Source organism: Bos indicus x Bos taurus, chromosome 12 (assembly GCF_003369695.1).
Source record: "Bos indicus x Bos taurus breed Angus x Brahman F1 hybrid chromosome 12, Bos_hybrid_MaternalHap_v2.0, whole genome shotgun sequence".
NCBI lineage: Eukaryota > Metazoa > Chordata > Mammalia > Artiodactyla > Bovidae > Bos > Bos indicus x Bos taurus.
In genome coordinates, this window is record NC_040087.1 from 18,813,166 (window position 1) to 18,832,763 (window position 19,598).

The following is a 19,598-nucleotide window of genomic DNA, read 5'->3' on the forward strand; positions in this document are numbered from 1 at the left end:
TGGAAAATCCCATGGATGGAGGAGCCTGGTAGGCTGCAGTCCATGGGCTCGCGAATAGTCAGATATGACTGAGTGACTTCCCTTTCACTTTTCACTTTCATGCATTGGAGAAGGAAATGGCAGCCCACTCCAGTGTTCTTGCCTGGAGAATCCCAGGGACGGGGGCGCCTGGTGGGCTGCCGTCTATGGGGTCGCACAGAGTTGGACACGACTGAAGCGACTTAGCAGCAGCAGCAGCAATACTACCATGGCATATTAAATGTTAAGAAAAAGAAAAGACCTAAAATAAATCAGGACAGTGGCTGTGATAGTAGAAAATGAAGAAAGCCATTTGGAGGCTGAAGTTACAGATTATAAAATTGGGCAAAAGGGAGACAAAAGAATATTGTTCTAGGGCTCGGCTGCGCGCGCACCGCCCCTCGCACCAGTGCGCGCGCGCGGCCCCGCCCCATTCCCCGCCGGCGCTCGGAGCCCGAGTCCGCGGGAAGATGGTGGCCCCGCTCATCCCCCTTTCCCAGCAGATTCCCGCTGGAAATCCATTATATGAGTCTTACTACAAGCAGGTAGACCCAGCATACACAGGGCGAGTTGGGGCGAGTGAAGCTGCACTTTTTCTAAAGAAGTCTGGACTCTCAGACATAAAAAAAAAAAAAAAAAAAAAAAGAATATTGTTCTACATCTGAGCCACTGAAAAGCCATTAATCAAGATAGGAACATGAAAGAGGGTGAGTAGTACATAAATTGAATAGATCTAATTGTCAAAAGGCTGTGAGACATGTGTGTTAAGTGCTTAAGAGATAGGGCTCATTTACACAAAAATGAACAGCAGGAACAAGTGAGATTTCAAAGGAAGTAGTATTTCAATTCCCCTATGCTTTTAAAAAAACCCTAAATATATAATAATTTAAACATTTCTTTTAAGTGAAGTATAAATGTACCATGTGTTTACCTCAGAAGCACTTTCAGTAGTTAATGGACATTCTCATGATTCAGACATCCAATCAGTTCCATTGATTAGCTGAAAAGCACAAACTGCGGTAGTCATTTTGATTTTTATACAGGTTTTCTTTTTTCTTTTTTTAAATTGAAATATTTAATTTACAATGATGTGTCTTTTTCTGTCATACAGAAAATTGATTCAGCTATATGTGTATACATTTTTTATATTCTTTTCCAATACAGTTTATATCAGGATATTGAATATAGCTCTTTGAGCTATACAATAGAATGATCTTTATAAGTTTTAAATAATTTTTTATTTTTAGTCACATTGTTTTATTCCCATAATGGACCTTATTGAATATCAGAAAAATAATGGTAAAACACATCAAATTAATGAAGAATACAGAAATATTTCTGAAAATTTCAAAATGTTCCCCCTAAAGTGACATCTACATGGTCAAAACTAATTCCAAAGCCCATCAAAGTATTTCTGGTACTTCAAAATAAATTTTAAAAGGATGGTTATATGCAATTTAGTTACAGAGAGGAAAACCTATCACATTTTAATGTTTTTTTTTTTAAATAAAAAAGTGCTTGTATTTTCACTTATATATGGAATCCGAAAAATAAAACAAATGTAACAAGGCAGAAAGAGACTCACAGATAATATACAAAGAACAAACTAGTGGTTACCAAAGAGGAGAGGTATGGGTAAGCGGCAAAACAGGTGAAGGGGATTGAGAGGTACAAACTGCTAAGTATAAAACTAAAAAGTTACAAGAACGTAATGCATAGCACAGAGAATATGAAACTGAGTCCCCCTAAAACTGAGTTCCTCTGCTGAGTTTATGATTAATCTCTCCAACCAGAACTTTATTTCCTTTCTTGTCCCCACCTGTTCCCCTCAAGATTAAGCAGTATCAAAGAAAAGGAGGTACTGAAACAAAGCAGGTTCCTGGGGGCCCTCCTTGGTACAAAAGCCCCCCTCTGTGTTCCCCATTTCTGTGTTTGTAGAAAAAGGCTTTAGTCTTCCAGGCTTTCCCTGAGTTCCAAAGAGCAGGCACAGGCAGTTACTAATTATGAAAATGAGGGAATGCAGAAACAAAGGAAAAGCAGTTAAACTAGAAAAGTAATGACAATAAATCAGTGATAAAGCAGAGTCTTAGTTCCTCCTCAAGGGACAGACATAACAAGCTGACGGCTATCTTTACAGGGAACTAAGCCCCCCGCCCAACTCCCCACGCAGGTGGAGGATGGTGACTACATCCTCAAGCACTAGACCCCAGATGAGCTAGGGCCGGAAGGCTGACGATGGAGACTTCTGAAGCATCACTCTGTTACCTCACTACCAACCAATCAGAAGAAAGTCATGAATTCTGCAGCCCTCACCTTGAAATGCTGTTTTTAAAACCGATCCCCTGAAAACCACCCAGAAGTCTGGCTCTTTTTAACATGAGCTGCCCATACTTCTTATTAGGGCCTGCAATAATCGCTGCACTTTTCTTTACCATGCTGCTGCTGCTGCTAAGTCACTTCAGTCGTGTCCAACTCTGTACAACCCCATAGACAGCAGCCCACCAGGCTCCCCCATCCCTGGGATTCTCCAGGCAAGAGCATTGGAGTGGGTTGCCATTTCCTTCTCCAGTGCATGAAAGGGAAAAGTGAAAGTGAAGTCGCTCAGTCGTGTCTGACTCTTAGCGACCCCACGGACTACAGCCCACCAGGCTCCTCTGTCCATGGGATTTTCCAGGCAAGAGTACTGGAGTGGGGTGCCATTGCCTTCTCTGTTCTTTACCATAGGCACTGTCAATAAACTGGCTTTGCTGTATGGCAGGTGAGCAGACTCACGTTTGGTTCAGTAAAAGATATAGTCAATATTTTATATTAACTTTGTATTAAGTATTATATATAAAAATATTGAATTGCAACGAACACCTGCAACTATATAATATTTAAGTCAACTCTAATAATAATATAAAAGAAATGCTTATCATCACTCTAAAACCTTCACACATAAAACCTTCTGGCATTTTTAAGTACCAAATGCAAGAATTCCAAACAGGTTCTGAAAACAATTTTTATTGACTTTTTAAAATGCCGTGTTAGATTCTAATCCACATTCAGTCACAAAACATATTTAAAAGGTGTCATCAAATTTTCTTTTATAAACTATGTATCACTTGATAATGGGAAAAAATCTAAATTTGTATATATGCTGCTGCTACTGCTACTGATAAGTGGTTTCAGTCGTGTCCGACTCTGTGCGACCCCATAGACACAGCCCACCAGGCTCCCCCGTCCCTGAGATTCTCCAGGCAAGAACACTGGAGTGGGTTGCCATTTCCTTCTCCAATGCATGAAAGTGAAGTCACTCAGTCGTGTCCCACTCTTAGCAATCCCATGAACTGCAGCCTACCAGGCTCTTCCGTCCATGGGATTTTCCAGGCAAGAGTATTGGAGTGGGTTGCCATTGCCTTCTCATTTGTATATGGGACTGCGTTAAAAAATAACCTCTAACATCAAAGTTAAATCACTTTTACTTAACATCACTTGACATTGTTCACGCAAAAGTGTTATTTTAAAACATTTCTATGGATCTTCAGATTATATATTATGAAATCTAGAGAAGTATATTCTTCAAACAAAAGTCTGCAGATACTCACCAAATTTGTTATTTTAAAATTACTTATATACAGAACATATTTATGCACTATAGTAAATGTAAACACAGTATTTTGACTTTAAGTTGTGTTAAAAAGAAAAATAGAAGAGTAATAAATTTTCTTCAGCAGAAGAGACTGAAAGCAATAAGTTTGGCATCATTTACTGAGACTGGATACTTTCAAGAAAAAAATGGCAAATAGAGCATTATTACTTAAAAGGTTCATTTTCATTATCTCTACTGTAGGATCTCAAAAACAGACCTCAGAAAAAAAGGATTATGAACCTGTCCTTAGTATTATTCTAACGTATAAATTGGAAAAGAAAAACAAACTGAAGGTCAAGTTTTCTGGAAAGCAGACTAAAAAGTTATTTTTTAGTTAGGCTAAAGAAAAGAAAATGGACAGGAGTTTGAGTAAACTCAATGGACATGAGTTTGAGTGAACTCTGGGAGTTGGTGATGGACAGGAAGGTCTGACGTGCTGCAGTCCATGGGGTCACACAGTCAGACACGACTGAGTGACTGAACTGAACTGAAAAAAAAAAGTATATCCATACCTCCCAATTGCTGTATTTTTTAATTCATTCATTCAACAATTTTTGAATATATGCCAAGAACTATTACCATGTTATCATTATCCAAAGGCTTTCACAAACATTTACTGAGCATCTACTTTGTTACTGGTGTTTGTTAGCCACTAGTCCCTTTGATAGCCTATATAGTTCTCCAGAGCCAAGGACTGGTTCCAAAACTCCCCACAGATACCAAAATTCCTTAGGCACCTAGTACCTAAGCCATCAACTCCATAATAAATTACTGATACTTGAACTCTTATAACTTAAGTTTTTAAGATTCATGGATAAAAAGTAAAATTTTTAAAGAAAATTAATTTTCAATTGTTTATTTTACATTTTACTGCTGTTCTCCTTGATACTCCTGCCACAAAATACAAGGCACTGTTGACTTGATTGGGTTACCAGTTAGCCTTGATAAATGATTTCTAAACTCAAGGCAGTATCTTCGCTTCTTCTCAGTATCAAAACTGCTAACGTTAATAATAAAATACTAGCCTTTTAGGTTTTCGGATCTGAGATAATTTCCCCCTCAAATGAATAACCAAGCAAGCTTTCTACTTTGATTTTTAAAAATAATAAAGAGGAGAAGGAGGTAATTCCTGCCTCTGTCCTCCCATCTCATAGAGCTTGGGAGTTAAAAATGCTTTCTTTTACACAAACCTCTACCTACCCAGGACGAAGCCACCAAGCATGCCAAAGCTAACCCTGAGATTCCCAAATCTTCAGCAGATCGTAATCAGGAAAACCAAGATTTGACAAAATTCTTCCTTCGCTTTCTGTTTCTGCAAAGGCCATCCACATTCTAGCTTTAAAAAAAACAACCACTGCAGGAGTGCCGGCTGTACACTAATGAATAAAACTGCCCTAACGCAGAAGCTGGGGCTCACGGCTTCCAAAGGATGGCCTTAGAGGTTAAGCAAAACACATGAGTTGTTTAGAGGGAGCAAAACACTCCCTCGCAAACGACATCAAACGAAGACGTCTCTTTCGACTCGTAAAGATAGTCGTATCTCCCTCTCTCCTCTTCCATCACCAGTCTTGTTCCTTTCTCAATCAGGCAGTCCATCAGACAACCTTCCTTGTCAGTATAGAGGGTTGACTGTCAGAATGTTTCGCAGACAACGATTACTAGAATAGTTCCCTGGAACCCAAGGGATCACTGCTAAAGCATCAGAGTCCACGCCAAGCCCTGACAATAACAAACCAAAGCCTGTGATCCTAATCACCTCCATCATTTATCTCTCTTTCCAGTCAAGGCTGAGACTCAGACCAGGAAAACCTTTCCCTTTCAGGGAGGTAAGAAGCTTCCAGGTCTGTTTCCTAAGGCCCCTACTTTCCTCCACTGCTTCTTCAGGACAGCTCTACAGCTTGAACCGCTGAGGAAGGTTCCAAAGGCCCAGCAGCCCAATCCCAGCCACACACAAGATGGCAGCCAAACACCTACCAGAGGAAACAGACACCACCACTCCAGCGATGCCGGCCTCTCGACTGTGGATATCCGCATTGGTCCAGTCGGAGAGCGCGAGACAACCCGAGAACTCTGACAGCCAATCGGAAGGCGGCGCGCTGAAGCGCCGCCGCGTTGCAGGCTGTACGTGCTCGGAACCTCTAAGGCGTTGCAGGCTGTACGCGCTCGGAATCCGGTGGGGGTGTGCAGCCAATGAGCTAGGGGCTGGGAAGTGGGAGCGGTCGATGTCCTACTCCTCCCATTTTGGGTTCAAGGACCTTAGAAATATGGGCGGTCCTCCATACCCAGCTGAGGCGAGGCGGGACTGTTGGCTGAGGTGAGGTCTAGTAAACGGTGAAGTACTTCCCGGCCAGGGGGCACCTGAGGCCGCGGGTTCTCGGCGGCGTGGAGTGGGAGAGGAGTCCGACGCGCGGGGAACTCAGCCTCGCCAGCGTGGCGGGCGGAGCGCAGCTTTCGACTGTCGCGGGCTGCGTGGAAAGCGTTAGCTGAGCTAATGTAACTGCCGTGGGTGGCCCTCCCGAAGGCTCTTTCGGTCCAGGACCAGGGAACGCGGCGGAACTCTCTGCCGCCTGGATCCCAGCCCTTGGGACCCCCCTTCTCCCTTTGACGCGTGTTCAGTCCCGAGCTGAAGAGGGGGACCGCGGGCGCCCTGAGTTCTCACCCCCCGCATTTCAGTCTCTTGTCATCCGGTTGCACACATTCTTGAGAGGTGATTTCTAAAGCAGCTGGGAACCTGAAGCTGTAATGGGGGCTGCGGAAAATGAACTGCAGCCCAAAATCCAGAAGCAGAACTTGGTGGTTTAACCACTGACCCATTTCACAGGTAAGACTACAGAAACGCTGAATAAATAAAATCGTTTCCCCAAGATCACGGAGTTGAGAGCAGATGCTCAGAGCTCCTCTCATTAACCACAACCCAATAGGTAGTTATCCCCAATAGGTAGGAAATAAAATAAACAATACGTAATTGTGCTCATCAGCAAGTGAAATCCTGCAGTGAGTTAAGAATGAGGCGGTAGATTAAAAGGATCAAAAACGGGCTCAGAAAGCAGGCCGCTTGGTTCCTTAGTTTGTCTTTGCCATGTACAGTGTAACATGCTTTAGCCTCTTTGTGAGAAAAACCAGGCATGCTGCAGTTTGTCCCTCGTGAGGTTACGCAGGTTAGTAAGAACACGGGAAGTGTTTAGAGGCCTGCCTGACACATGGTTTATACTCAATAAATGTTCATTACTGTCATCACTGTTAAAACATAACAGAAGAAATGGTCACAGTTTCACAAAAGCCTATTGGTGAAAACGAACCATAAATCGAAGCGAAACACTATTTTCCTGCCAAAATGAAAAAGAAGGGAAAATATGAACAAATTTTTAAATACTGTTACAATCTAAAGTTAAATTGGTAGTCTCTGGATGATGAGATTATGAAAGATTTAAATTTTCTTCTCTATGCTTTACAATATTCTGCAGATTTACTGAAGAAAACCTTTTTTGTGATTACTAACATAATTGGCCTTTTTCACATCCTCTTTTTTTACGATGTTTCTATTCCTATCTTTTGTATTTTGTATTTTTCCATTTTTCTTTTTAAATGAGGTTAGCCCCAAGTTTTCTTTGTTCTGTTTTCTTTTTCATACTGTACTTTTACATTTTTTAAAATTTTTATTGGAGGATAGTTGCTTTACAATGTGTCACCTTTATATTTTTAATGCAATTCATACATTTAGTTCGTATTGATATCCTCTCTACAAAGAACTTAGTATGATTTACTTTACTTTCTGTAATCTTACAATCCCCTTCCGTCCCTCCTCCAAAAAAAACCGTTTCCTGTGGTTTTATTTTCTAGCATTATTTCATTTGTCATTAAAACCCACTTTAAATCTGTTTTTAATCTAGCATTAATGTGTTTTATTTACGTATTTGCTCACTTTTGTTTCTTTTACTTCAGTACTTCTAGGTTAGTTTTTATTAATGAAGTACTTCTTCATTTCTTTCAGAGTCTCTGAATGGCTCTTTGAGTGTCTGTAAGAGTCTTTTTTTGTTTTTAAACTCTTGCTATTGAAACATAAGGTGGCTGGAATAGTATTCTGGATTCAGACTTATTTTCCCTTAACATTTTGCATCGACATTTCTGATGAGAAGTCTGATTACCAGTTTGATAAACGTTCATTTTAAATCATCTAGATTTTCTGAAAGTTTCTGAGGCTTTGTCTTTATTCTTGATGTTCTGAAGTTTACCCATGGTTTGTCTAGTGGTTTGTATTGATAAGTTTATTTTGTTACTCAGTGGACCATTAGTGGCCTATGTGTTTTCCAGTTATAAGAATTTTTTGATCATTATTGCCTTGTCTTCTTTCTACTTACCCCCCCCCCCCTTTTTTTTTGCCAGTTCTTTGCTCTGTATTCTGAGTGAGTTACTCAACTTTGTCTCCTAGCTTACTAACTGGCTCTTCATCTGAATCTGTTACTGTGACTGTTAATTATTGAGTTTATTTAACAACTACTTTTATATCCAAGATATCCAGTTAATTATTTTTCGGAATTGTATGTTATTTCTTTAGCTCTTTTATATTAAATACAATAATATTTGTTTTAAAATTATTTTCAGGATGCTCCGTTAATTCTCTTTAATTCAATTCAATTCATCAGTTTGGTGGGCTTGTTAAGTCTCTTCCATGGTGTAACTTTTTTCAGATGTTTGATGACTCTTGGTTGTATATACTCATCTCCTGTGAGAGAATCTGCTCTTTATTTTGCCATGGTACGTTTGTGGTTGGCATTATCTTTGCAACTTCCCATCTGTTTCCTTTCCACAGAGAGGTCCCACAGACTCAGTCTATAGATAATTTCCTTTTTATTTTCAGCATGATTCTATATTTTTAATTAAAAAATTAAGATTTCTGTGAATTCGGTGTGGGAGTAGGAGAAGAATTTACCATGTGTTGACTAACATCCTGAGACTAAAAGTGCTGACCTCTTTTTGACCTTTAGTTCTGCCTCTAAGTGTGTATCTTAAGGAAATAATCAGGGATAGCCATAAAGTATATTCCATCATTATTTACTGTATTGGAAAAATAGAAATAATCTAAATGTCTGATATAGAAGTTTACTTAATAACTTACTACATTTTAATTATTAAAATTCTTTAGTATGATTTAACTTAATGGATTATTGACCAAAGTATATTGTACAATCACTTAAAAGGTCATATTATAGGAAAACATTAATGATGAGAGAAAGTGCAAGATATATTATCAATGAAAATTATAAAAATTTATATATACTAAAATTCAAATTTTGTTTTTAAAGTATATATACGGAAAGAATAATAATAACTGTTAGCATTTATTGAGTCCTTTGTAATGTGCCAGGTATTATTCTAAGGGATTAAGTCAGCCTCACAACAGTCTTTTGAAGTAATTAACATTATTAGCCCCGTTTAAAAGTTTTTAAAGGTTTATGAAATGGAGATAGTTTATGTTAATTAACATATATTTTAAATAGGTAGTTTTGAATTTTTCTATAATATTTGTAATGTTGATATTTTGCATGTTTTTCCAGTTAATATGTATTCTTTTTTCATGATTCATGCTATTTTAAAAGATAGAGCTATTGTTACAACAGCCCTTTTTTTCTGATATATTTTATTATTTTCAAATATGCCATTTACCATTCCTTATTGTTTCCTTACAGAATGTTTCATGTATTCATGGACCAAAAGATGGAGTTGATTTTTGTTTTTAAAAAGATACTGTTGATGATCTGATACAACTGTATGTATTCACTTGATAAGGATTCATGGAGTGATCATTAAGTTGGACTAGTAATCATTTCTGAAAGTTTCTTCAAGCACTGTTTAAAATTCAGGTGTCAAAGAATATTCGGCTTAAAACAGTATAATATATTTTCTTTGAGTACTGCAAATTTCAGAGACCACAGTTGGATTCCAGTTATATTCTACAATCAAAGTGATTCAGTTCTTTGATAAAGTTAATTTCAAAGAATTTGATGTTTGTTAGCAGCGCCAAAAGATGGGAGAAAAAAATGGTAGGTTGAAAAACCATTGTTAAACTATGTTTAAAAGTATATAGACTACTTAATGAAGTTGAATTGTCGAATTTTCAAGTTTTTTCATTGCACGTGACTTTCCTGAATTACAATTAAGGATTTATTCTCGTGGAACAACAGTTTGGACTTTATAATTAATTATGTATCTGTAATGCTTAGTCAGTACTTTAATGTACTTTAAAAACTATACTTTATTTTTTTAGAAAACTTTAAACTTTACAGAAAAATTGAAAGGCTGGTACAGAGTTCCCTGCACCCAGTTCTGCCTATGATTAAAATCTAACATTTGGCTGATAACATTTGTTACAGTTATTGTTACTGACACATTATTGTTAACTAAAGTTCATAGTTTATTCTTATTTCCTTACATGATGTCTATTTCTATTCCAGGGTCCCATTCAGGATACCACATTACATTTACTTGTCATGTTTCCTTAGGGTCCTCTTGGATACAACAGTTTCTCAGACATATTGTTTTTGTAAGATTTTGTATCCAAGTGTTTTATAAGATGCCCCTCTATCAGAATTATTGAGTGATATTTCTTTTTCTCATGATTAGACCTGGGGTTGTTTTATTTGGGGGAGAAAGACCATAGAGGTAAAGTGTCATTTTTTACCACATAATGTCAAGGGTGCATGTTATCAACATGATTTCTCACCTGTTGATATTGAGCCTGGCTGACATCATGTTCAGTGATTTCTCCACTGTAAATTACTGCTCTCTTTTTCCTTCCATTTCCCTACTTACTTTTTGACAGGAAATCACTATGTACAGCCCATACTTAAGGAGTGGAAAGTCATACTCCTCCTCTTTGAGAGCAGGATACTCACACTATTATTCAAAATTCTTCTGCAAGAGAGATTGGTCTCCTCTCCCCAATTTATGTATTTATTCAGTCATGTATTTATATCAGTATAGATTCTTGGATACATATTTTATATTTGGGGTTATAATCCAGTACTTTTTTATTTTGTTATTCAGATTATCCCAGGATTGGGCATTGGAGCTCTTTCAGTCAGGCTCCTCCCCCTTTGACATACCCCATCAGTGCAGTTGGTTTTTGTTTTGTTCTTTGTTTTTGGTTTTTAGCACTTTCTTATTTTCTGGTACTAAAAGATGCTCCAAGTTGATCTCATATATTTCCTGCCATCTTCCTAGAATGAGCTGTTTCTTGAATGAGCCTACCTGGTTCCTTTTATTGGAGGATGGTATTACAAACCAAGATCTGGGCAGTAGGTGTGTTTGTTGCTCTTGGGGTATCTTGATTATAGGCCCTCTCAACTGACAGAGCAAGATATATATAAATTGTATTTGCACGTATCTATAAATATTTCTGTATGTAACCATCTCTAACTATACTAAGTTAAACATGAGTTTATACTGATGTTTCTGGCTCTAATCCATTACCACATGGGTATGCTAACCTAGTCTCCTTGCTTATCCGTAAATTCCCATTATCTGTTATCCACTTGTTTATTTGCTTAATTCCCATATATATGTATAGCAGTATCAGAAGTATATACTGATTCCGAGGTCGGAAACCTCAGTGCTTGTGCAAGTTCCTTTTGCCGGTAGTTTTAGAGTCCACTTATTTCCAAAGTTGTTTCAATCAGCATCTTTTCCACCCAGCCCTTCAGCAGAGTTGTGTATACATGCCTTCCTGGGATCCCTGACCTCTTAAATGATATTGCATACATTAAGCTTCCCTCGTTGTGCTTTCAAGTACTGTGGGTTTTGATGAATGCATAATGTCATGTATACACCGTTACAGTAGCGTACAGAATGGTTTCACTACCCTTTAACATGTGTGTAATAGGTGAATTGTTACAAAGATTGTAGTACCTAATTCACTGGACAGTTATTTAGACCAGTGGTTTCAAGCCTTCTTTTGGTTTCAGGACTACTTTATACTCTTAAAAGTATTTAAAACCCTCAGTAGCTTTTGTTTATGTGGTTCATATCTGTTCATATTTACTATATTAAGAAATTGAGAAGCTTCAAAAATGGTAATTGACCTATGTTTTTAAAATAATAAACCCAACATGTTAATATAAATTACGTGAGAGAGAACTATTTTCTGAAACAAAAAAATCAGTGAGAAAACCACTGTTTTTTATTTTTACAAATCTCTTTGATAGTTGGCTTAATAGAAGAGAGATTCTCATATCTGCTTCTGCCTTCAGTCTGTTGTGATATGAGGCTTTGGGGTAAATATATAAAGAAAACGAAGCTTCACACAGACAAGTTTTTAATAGCCTCTCAGATGATGATGGAAATTTTTATTTGATACAACTACAAAACTCAACAAGTAGTCATTCCTTCAAGGTTAGTTATAGTGTGGAATCTGAATTCCTATCAGTGAGCTTTCTTTACACTGTTACACTAAAATCCATGGATTTGTCTTGCACTTTGAATGGGTCTCTTACACATGTATGATTTTATAACATCATGCATTAGCCACTTGGAAAGCATTGGTGCAATGAATTATGCAGATTTTTCCAAATGTTGACACATTTAATCACAATATTTTAAAATTACATTTCTTAATATTGCTATCAATCATCAAAAATTGATGAATCAGTGAGAACCTTTCAAACTTATGGCAGATACAAGTTTTCTAAATTTTCAATTTTAATTTGGTAGCTTGAATTTTATCATTAGCAATGACTGCCATTACTTTTGTACTTCAAGTTTGAGAAAATGTGTACCAAACACCCAGTCAGAAAACCATAATTTTTATTAGTGTTTCTTTTAAGTAAAAATGGTTTTCCATGGTCATGAGAAATGCTGGGCTGGAGGAAGCACAAGCTGGAATCAAGATTGCCGGGAGAAATATCAATAACCTCAGATCTGCAGATGACACCACCCTTATGGCAGAAAGTGAAGAACTAAAGAGCCTATTGATGAAAGTGAAAGAAGAGAGTGAAAAAGTTGGCTTAAAGCTCAACATTCAGAAAACGAAGATCATGGCATCTGGTCCCATCACTTCATGGCAAATAGATGGGGAATCAGTGGCTGACTTTGCTTTTCTGGGCTCCAAAATCACTGCAGATGGTGATTGCAGCCATAAAATTAAAAGACACTTGCTCCTTGGAAGGAAAGTTATGACCAACCTAGACAGCATATTAAAAAGCAGAGACATTACTTTGCCAACAAAGGTCCACCTAGTCAAGGCTATGGTTTTTCCAGTGGTCATGTATGGATGTGAGAGTTGGACTATAAAGAAAGCTGAGCACCGAAGAATTGATGCTTTTGAACTGTGGTGTTGGAGAAGACTCTTGAGAGTCCCTTGGACTGCAAGGAGATCCAACCAGTCCATCCTAAAGGAGATCAGTCCTGGGTGTTCCTTGGAAGGACTGATGTTGAAGCTGAAACTCCAATATTTTGGCCACCTGATGTGAAGAGCCGACTCATTTGAAAAGACCCTGATGCTGGGAAAGATTGAGGGCAGGAGGAGAAGGGGACAACAGAGGATGAGATGGTTGGATGGCATCACTGACTCAACGGACATGGGTTTGGGTGAACTCTGGGAGTTGGTGATGGACAGGGAGGCCCTGCGTGCTGCGATTCACGGGGTCGCAAAGAGTCGGACACGACTGAGTGACTGATCTGATCTGATCTGATCTGATCAAGGACCCTGAGTGAAGTTGGTGGTAAACAATACAATGGCTTACTGGTAGTTTGGTGCAACTGCCTTGATTCACACTAAGGCTCCAGCACTTTTATTCACCAGAGCTTTTGAACCATCAGCTAATGTCAGTATAGGGAAGAAAAAGGCAAATAATGTATTACTATTAAAATAGTTTGACCTAGTGTATTGTCTGAAAGGATTTGTGCTATGCTGTGCTTAGTCGCTCAGTCATGTCCCGACTCTTTTGACCCATGGACTATAGTCTGCCAGGCTTCTCTATTCATGGGGATTCTCTAGGCAAGAATACTGGAGTGGGTTGCCATTCCCTTCTCCAAGGGATCTTCCCCACCCAGGGATCAAACCCAGGTGTCCCACATCACAGGTGGATTCTTTACCATCTGAGCCACCAAGGAAGCCCCAATATCCAAGAATTCATAAACTATTCTTTGCTAATAACAGGCTCGAAGGTGTCTTAGAGATTCTCTGGACCACTGCCCTGAAGCTCTTCAAGGAATGGATGGAGAAATATAAATACATACATATACATGTACCTAGGTCATTATCAATGTGTTTAGTAAGCAGTTCATAAATATTCATCTGCTAAATGAGCTCAGGTCAATGTGATTCATAAGTGTTGCCTATTTACAAAGACTTTCTAGCTCATGTGAGATTAGAAGACATACAGTATAACTGTATAGTTTGCTTGTCTTCCTTCTTTGCAGTGGTGCATACCTCTTCATGATTATGTTCTTGCAATAAATCTTAATATCTAGCTGAATAATGGAGCAAGCTTGGATAGACAGTGGAGTTGTAAGATGATATTCTTCATTTCTAGAGGCGAGTAGCAGCAGTATTAGTTTGCTGATTTGAGTTTCAACTCAAGTATCTGCTCCTATATTTCTTCTCAGTCTCCATGATTCCTTTTTCTTATTCTCATCACTTACATGTTGATGTTTTACAGAAAACCCTTCTCGTTCTACGCATTCTCTCTAATCACATCTCCTTTGTGGCTTCAATCAAGAATTTTTGTATTATTGACTCCAAAATTAATTTGTATAGCTGGACCAGATCTTACTCTGGAACCTACATATCCACTTTACCTACGCTGCTTGAATTTCTCACTTGTTGCTCTACCTTTATTCACTATTGCAAATAATACCAGTATTATACATATGGTTGACCAAATCAGAAACAGAGAAATCAATCTTGACTCCCTTTTCCCACTGCCCCGTGAGTGAGATTTTTAAAAACAAATTAATGACATAATGATAAGATGCTTAAGCCTCTTAAGTGGCTCCCCATTGCCTTCCATGTAAAAATAAGGTTGCTTAGTATGGCACACAAGGCCCTCCTTGTAACAGCCCCTACCTTTCTCTAAAACATCATTTCTCATCCCTTTTGCCTTTTCACATTGTGTTTCTTTTTTTAAGTGTTGAAACCTTTGTCTGAACTGTGCTTTGGGGAATTAAAAGTAGGCTTAGTCTTGTGTAGTACACAATAGGCCAGAGAGTTAACAGGGAAGCAGTGCTCCTCCTGAGGCTGCTGGAGAGCAGCGGCCCTCATTAGCCAGAGGTCCCCTTTGGGTAAGATGACTGCCAGGGAGAGTTGGGACTTTGAAGTCTAAGCCTCTTTTGAAGAATTCCCCACCGTTACTAACTGGGAGGTTCTGGGTTTAAATTTTATGAAGGAAAATGTATTTTTTGGTCAACTTACTGTGCTGTCGGCTCATTAATCCTCCCAGTGGCTTCTCAAGTGACCTGTCTACAGTGCATTTCCTCCTTTGCTTAAGGTCCAATTCATTTTAAGCATTTTATACATTAATGTTATCTATTTTAGAAATAATTTGTGTTTAACATTTTGGGTATTTTTATTACTTTTAAACATGGTGTGAGATTTGACTTTTGTCAGTTTATTTTCATCGCATTTCTCACATTTCTGTTTTCAGCTGTGAAAGGATGGAAATTTTTAATTACAGTGTTAGTTTGCTGAGCATCTGAAATGTTGGTTTATCTATATAACTTTATAAAAGCTTTAAACATTATTTTGCCTCATGTCACTGTGAACAAAAAATATTGCCTGCCACTTCAGAAGATAATGAGTGCTGCCTGCCATCAAGCCAACATCTACATGCAGCCCTAGTGGCACTCCCTGAGGAGAATTCAGAAGGTAGAAAAACTAGATACTGACGTAGATAGTTAAGATGCATATCCGAAGAATAATTTCAGTGAGCCCAGCCTCTTGTATCTCCCTAGACGTAAAAAAGCACTAACATCGTTAAATTGAGACGTCTGTTCTTTGTGATTGGCAGTAATCATTCAGTCTTTAATTGCATGTTTTATTTTTACCTCTCAGCAAAAACTGTTTATTCTGACTCTTCCCTTACCTCTTGGGAGCCGTTTCTCAGAGCTATCTCAGAGGCTGTCTCCCAGACTGTAGTCCTCAGTAGTTCCCCAAATAAAACATAATTTGCAGCTTTTAGATTGTTTTTCTTCAGTCAACATAACTATTAAAAAGTTGATAGCCAAGATATTTTTAAAAGCATCAGTGTTAGATATTTCATTATTTCAACACTTGTTGAGATGTTTCATTCAGAAACCATCCACTCGCATACTTATTGGAGGTTACATCCTTGAAAAAATTTAAATGTATAGTTGTCCATAAGTACGCCCGCTTCCACCCCAGAATGAAATCATTCCTTCTGTTTTCCAGTCAAGAAATAGTTTCACTAACGTTTTCAACACTTTTTTTTTTTTCATTAGCAGAAATAAGGGAGATGCCTAGGTCATCTTCTTTGTTTTTCATTCTTTCTAAAGAGATAGTGACCAAGGACTCCAGTGGTTAGGCCTCCACACTTCCACTGCCAAGGACCCGGGTCCCGTCCCTGGTCAGGGAACTAAGATCGTGTGGCCAAAAGAGAAAAGAAGAAACAGTGACGAAAATCTTTTTCCTGAAGGAAAGTAATAGCCCAATTAAATCTTGATTTTATTTAGAAACCAGGTGGATTTTTAATAGCATGTGCCTTAGAAAATTTACAGTCTATGTCTGTTGAGCTCTTAGGCTATTCACCTGTTTTTTCTTTAGGTGATGCAAAAAGTTTCTGGATGGAGCTGGAAGATGATGGGAAAGTGGATTTCATATTTGAACAAGTGCAAAATGTGCTGCAGTCACTGAAACAAAAGATCAAAGATGGGTCTGCCACAAATAAAGGTATGAAGCAATAAAAACTTTCAACACATTTAATGCTAAATATTACCCACTGGTAATACAGTTTAGTTCTAATTCCAGTATTGCTATTTGTTTTTAAAAGTCAAAATATTTTCTTTTGTTTTCTAAGAACCTAACATCAGTTCTGTTTGCTTTTTTTGTGTATATGCTCTGTTTCTATAAAAACTCATTTTTATACTATGAACACTTGTCGGAGAAGGCAATGGCACCCCACTCCAGTACTCTTGCCTGGAAAATCCCATGGACGGAGGAGCCTGGTAGGCTGCAGTCCATGGGATCGCTAAGAGTTGGACACGACTGAGCGACTTCACTTTCACTTTTCACTTTCATGCATTGGAGAAGGATATGGCAACCCACTCCAGTGTTCTTGCCTGGAGGATCCCACGGATGAGGGAGCCTGGTGGGCTGCCGTCTATGGGGTCACACAGAGTCGGACACGACTGAAGTGACTTAGCATAGCACAGCATGAACACTTGTAAAAGTGGATGAAGATGATTATTTTGAATAATAAATTATGAATAGATAAATAAATCTCTCTTTATTTCAGGCTACTTTTCTCTTCCTCACTTTATCTTTATGCGGGGGTGGAAGGGGTGTATTACAAAACTAGTATGTGCTCCTTGTAGAACATTTGGTACATACAGAAAAATACAACAGATTATCCATCACCCAATCTTTCAGAGACAGCTTAGACATATATGGATATGTTTTGCCTGCTTTAAACAGCATTTGCGTTAGTAGTCTTCAGAGAGCAAACCTTGTATTTTACGTAGGCAGTCAGTTCAGTCATCCAGGTTTTTATTTTTTCTGTTTGTCTTCAGCCCAGGTAGTTGTAGAATATAGACTTTTATATGGAAACTTCCTTCATTCCATCAGAATACATGATTTTCAAGCAAAATTTCCCCCCTCCTATTCTTTGTTTTCCCCAGGATGTTCTTAATTCTTTTTGGATATTCTATGACATTAATCTGTTGTGTGTTTGTCTACAAAATTAATACTGTCTTTCATTTTAATATTCTCATTCCTTCATGAATCTAATATATCTAGGTTTGAATTCACTTCTACCTCTTCCTATCTGATTGACCTGAAGTAAACAGTAAGCTACTAACCTCTAAGCTTCAATTTCTTTGTCTTTATTTATTTTTTTTTAATTTCTTTTTTTTAAATTTCTTTGTCTTTAAAGTAGATACTCATAAAAACCTCTCAGAGGAGTTCCAAAGATTGAATGAGATAAAGTATGTGTCAGTGAATTGCATAGCACAGGAGCTGACATCTTGAATAAAGGTGATGCTGCTGCTGATTGTTTTCATTCTTTTTTCCCTTCCTTAACAGAATACATCCAAGCAATGATTCTAGTAAAAGATGCAATTATAAACCACAATTCAACATTGATAAAGGGTATGTACATTTCTAATCCTAACCTACAATATTCTCTGCTGTTTTCTTGCTTTGAAGCAAGCCAGCCTTAATTATGTTGCATTAAGCAAAGACAGTTTAAGATAAAACTGCAGGATCCATATAGGTAAGTTATGGAAATCATGTGTTCCTAGTCAATGAAAAGTCCTGCCCATCCAGAGATAGGAAATGCACACTCTATTAAACCTCTCAGGAAGAACAAATGTATCTCTTCTTCAAAAAAGCTTCTCCTATAAGAAGCACAAACAGAATCCAAGACTCCAAACCATTGTAAACCTGCTTTGTGTAAAGAACAATGCTAGAAAGATATATTTTGGTATAGATAAATTGATGGAAACTTTTTTCATTTCTAGATTATTATTAGAACATCAGTGTATCAACTTTAAAGGAATTGAACAAAGATGATGTACTAGGATTAGAAAAAGAAAAATTGAGAAGCTATTGTAGGTAAAAAACAAGGTCCTACTGTGTAGTACAGGGATCTGCGTTCAATATGCTATAATAGTCCATATTGGAGAAGAATATGAAGAAGAACATACGTGTGTGTGTGTGTGTGTGTGTGTGTATAACTGAGTCACATTGCTATATAACAAACACAACACTGTCTATCAATTATCCTTCAATTTAAAAACTTTTTAATTAAAAAGTTATCAGAATCACTAGCTTATAAATCTTAGACTATCACTAATTTGCTAAAGCGTTGAGGAAGTACATTTTCTAAATTTTAATACTGCTAAATATTTTCAACAGATTGTAATCATTTTAACTGTCATAATTTGGAGCCTTAGAGTTTTAAATCTCTGAAAATATGGTTTAACATCATCAGTTTATTTTTTATTTTTTAAAATATATATTTATTTTAATTGGAGGCTAATTACTTTACAATATTGTTTTGGTTTTGCCATACATCAACGTGAATCTGCCACAGGTGTACACATATTCCCCATCCTGAACCCCCCTCTCACCTCCCTCCCCATACCATCCCTCTGGGTCTTCCCAGTACACCAGCCCCGAGTATCCTGTATCATGCATCGAGCCTGGACTGGCAATTTGTTTCACATATGATATTACACATGTTTCAATGCCATTCTCCCAAATCAGCCCACCCTCGCCCTCTCCCACAGAGTCCAAAAGACTGGTCTCTTTTGCTGTCTCTCATATAGGGTTATGGTTCCCATCTTTCTAAATTCCATATATATGCAGTACTGTATTGGTGTTTTTCTTTTTGGCTTACTTCACTCTGTATAATAGGCTCCAGTTTCATCCACCTTATTAGAACTGATTCAAATTATTCTTTTTAATGGCTGAGTAATACTCCATTGTGTATATGCATCAGTTTATTTTAAAGAAAGGTTTTGTTATTCAGAAATGTTTTCAGTTTCAGTCGCTAATGTAAAGTTTCAGAAGAGAGTACATTCTTTCAAGAAAACAGTCTTTCTCCCAGTGGCCTACAGTAGTACTTAGAATCAACATACCCTTAAGGGGTTAGATTAGTTTTCTAAGAGAGAACCCTATAAGTGCAAGAGGTGGTAAGAAGAAATAATTCTAAACAGCTTTTTTCTTTCTAAATAATCTTCCCCAGTAAAAGAAAGTAAGTTGGGTTTTTGTCTTGGT

At 37.8% G+C, this 19,598-nt stretch overlaps 2 protein-coding genes across 7 annotated transcripts in view; one reads left to right on the plus strand and one right to left on the minus strand.

Moving 5' to 3' along the window:
- Positions 1-5,709, minus strand: part of CAB39L (calcium binding protein 39 like) — a 93,134-nt gene extending 87,425 nt beyond the window's left edge. For 3 of the 4 annotated variants that reach the window (XM_027557287.1, XM_027557291.1, XM_027557286.1), the window contains exon 1: positions 5,624-5,709. The gene's annotated coding sequence lies outside the window, so the exon portion shown is untranslated. Of the gene's footprint in view, positions 1-949; positions 1,009-5,623 lie in introns of those variants that run through there. The other variant, XM_027557289.1, reaches the window with a different exon arrangement.
- A 180-nt stretch (positions 5,710-5,889) lies between these two features.
- SETDB2 (SET domain bifurcated histone lysine methyltransferase 2) overlaps positions 5,890-19,598 on the plus strand; it is a 43,387-nt gene continuing 29,678 nt past the window's right edge. For 2 of the 3 annotated variants that reach the window (XM_027557273.1, XM_027557271.1), the window contains exons 1-4: positions 5,890-6,470; positions 9,337-9,690; positions 16,425-16,550; positions 17,901-17,966. In XM_027557273.1, coding sequence (XP_027413074.1) covers positions 9,675-9,690; positions 16,425-16,550; positions 17,901-17,966 — 208 coding nt within the window. In that variant the 5' untranslated portion in view covers positions 5,890-6,470; positions 9,337-9,674. The remainder of the gene's footprint in view (positions 6,471-9,336; positions 9,691-16,424; positions 16,551-17,900; positions 17,967-19,598) is intronic. The other variant, XM_027557272.1, reaches the window with a different exon arrangement.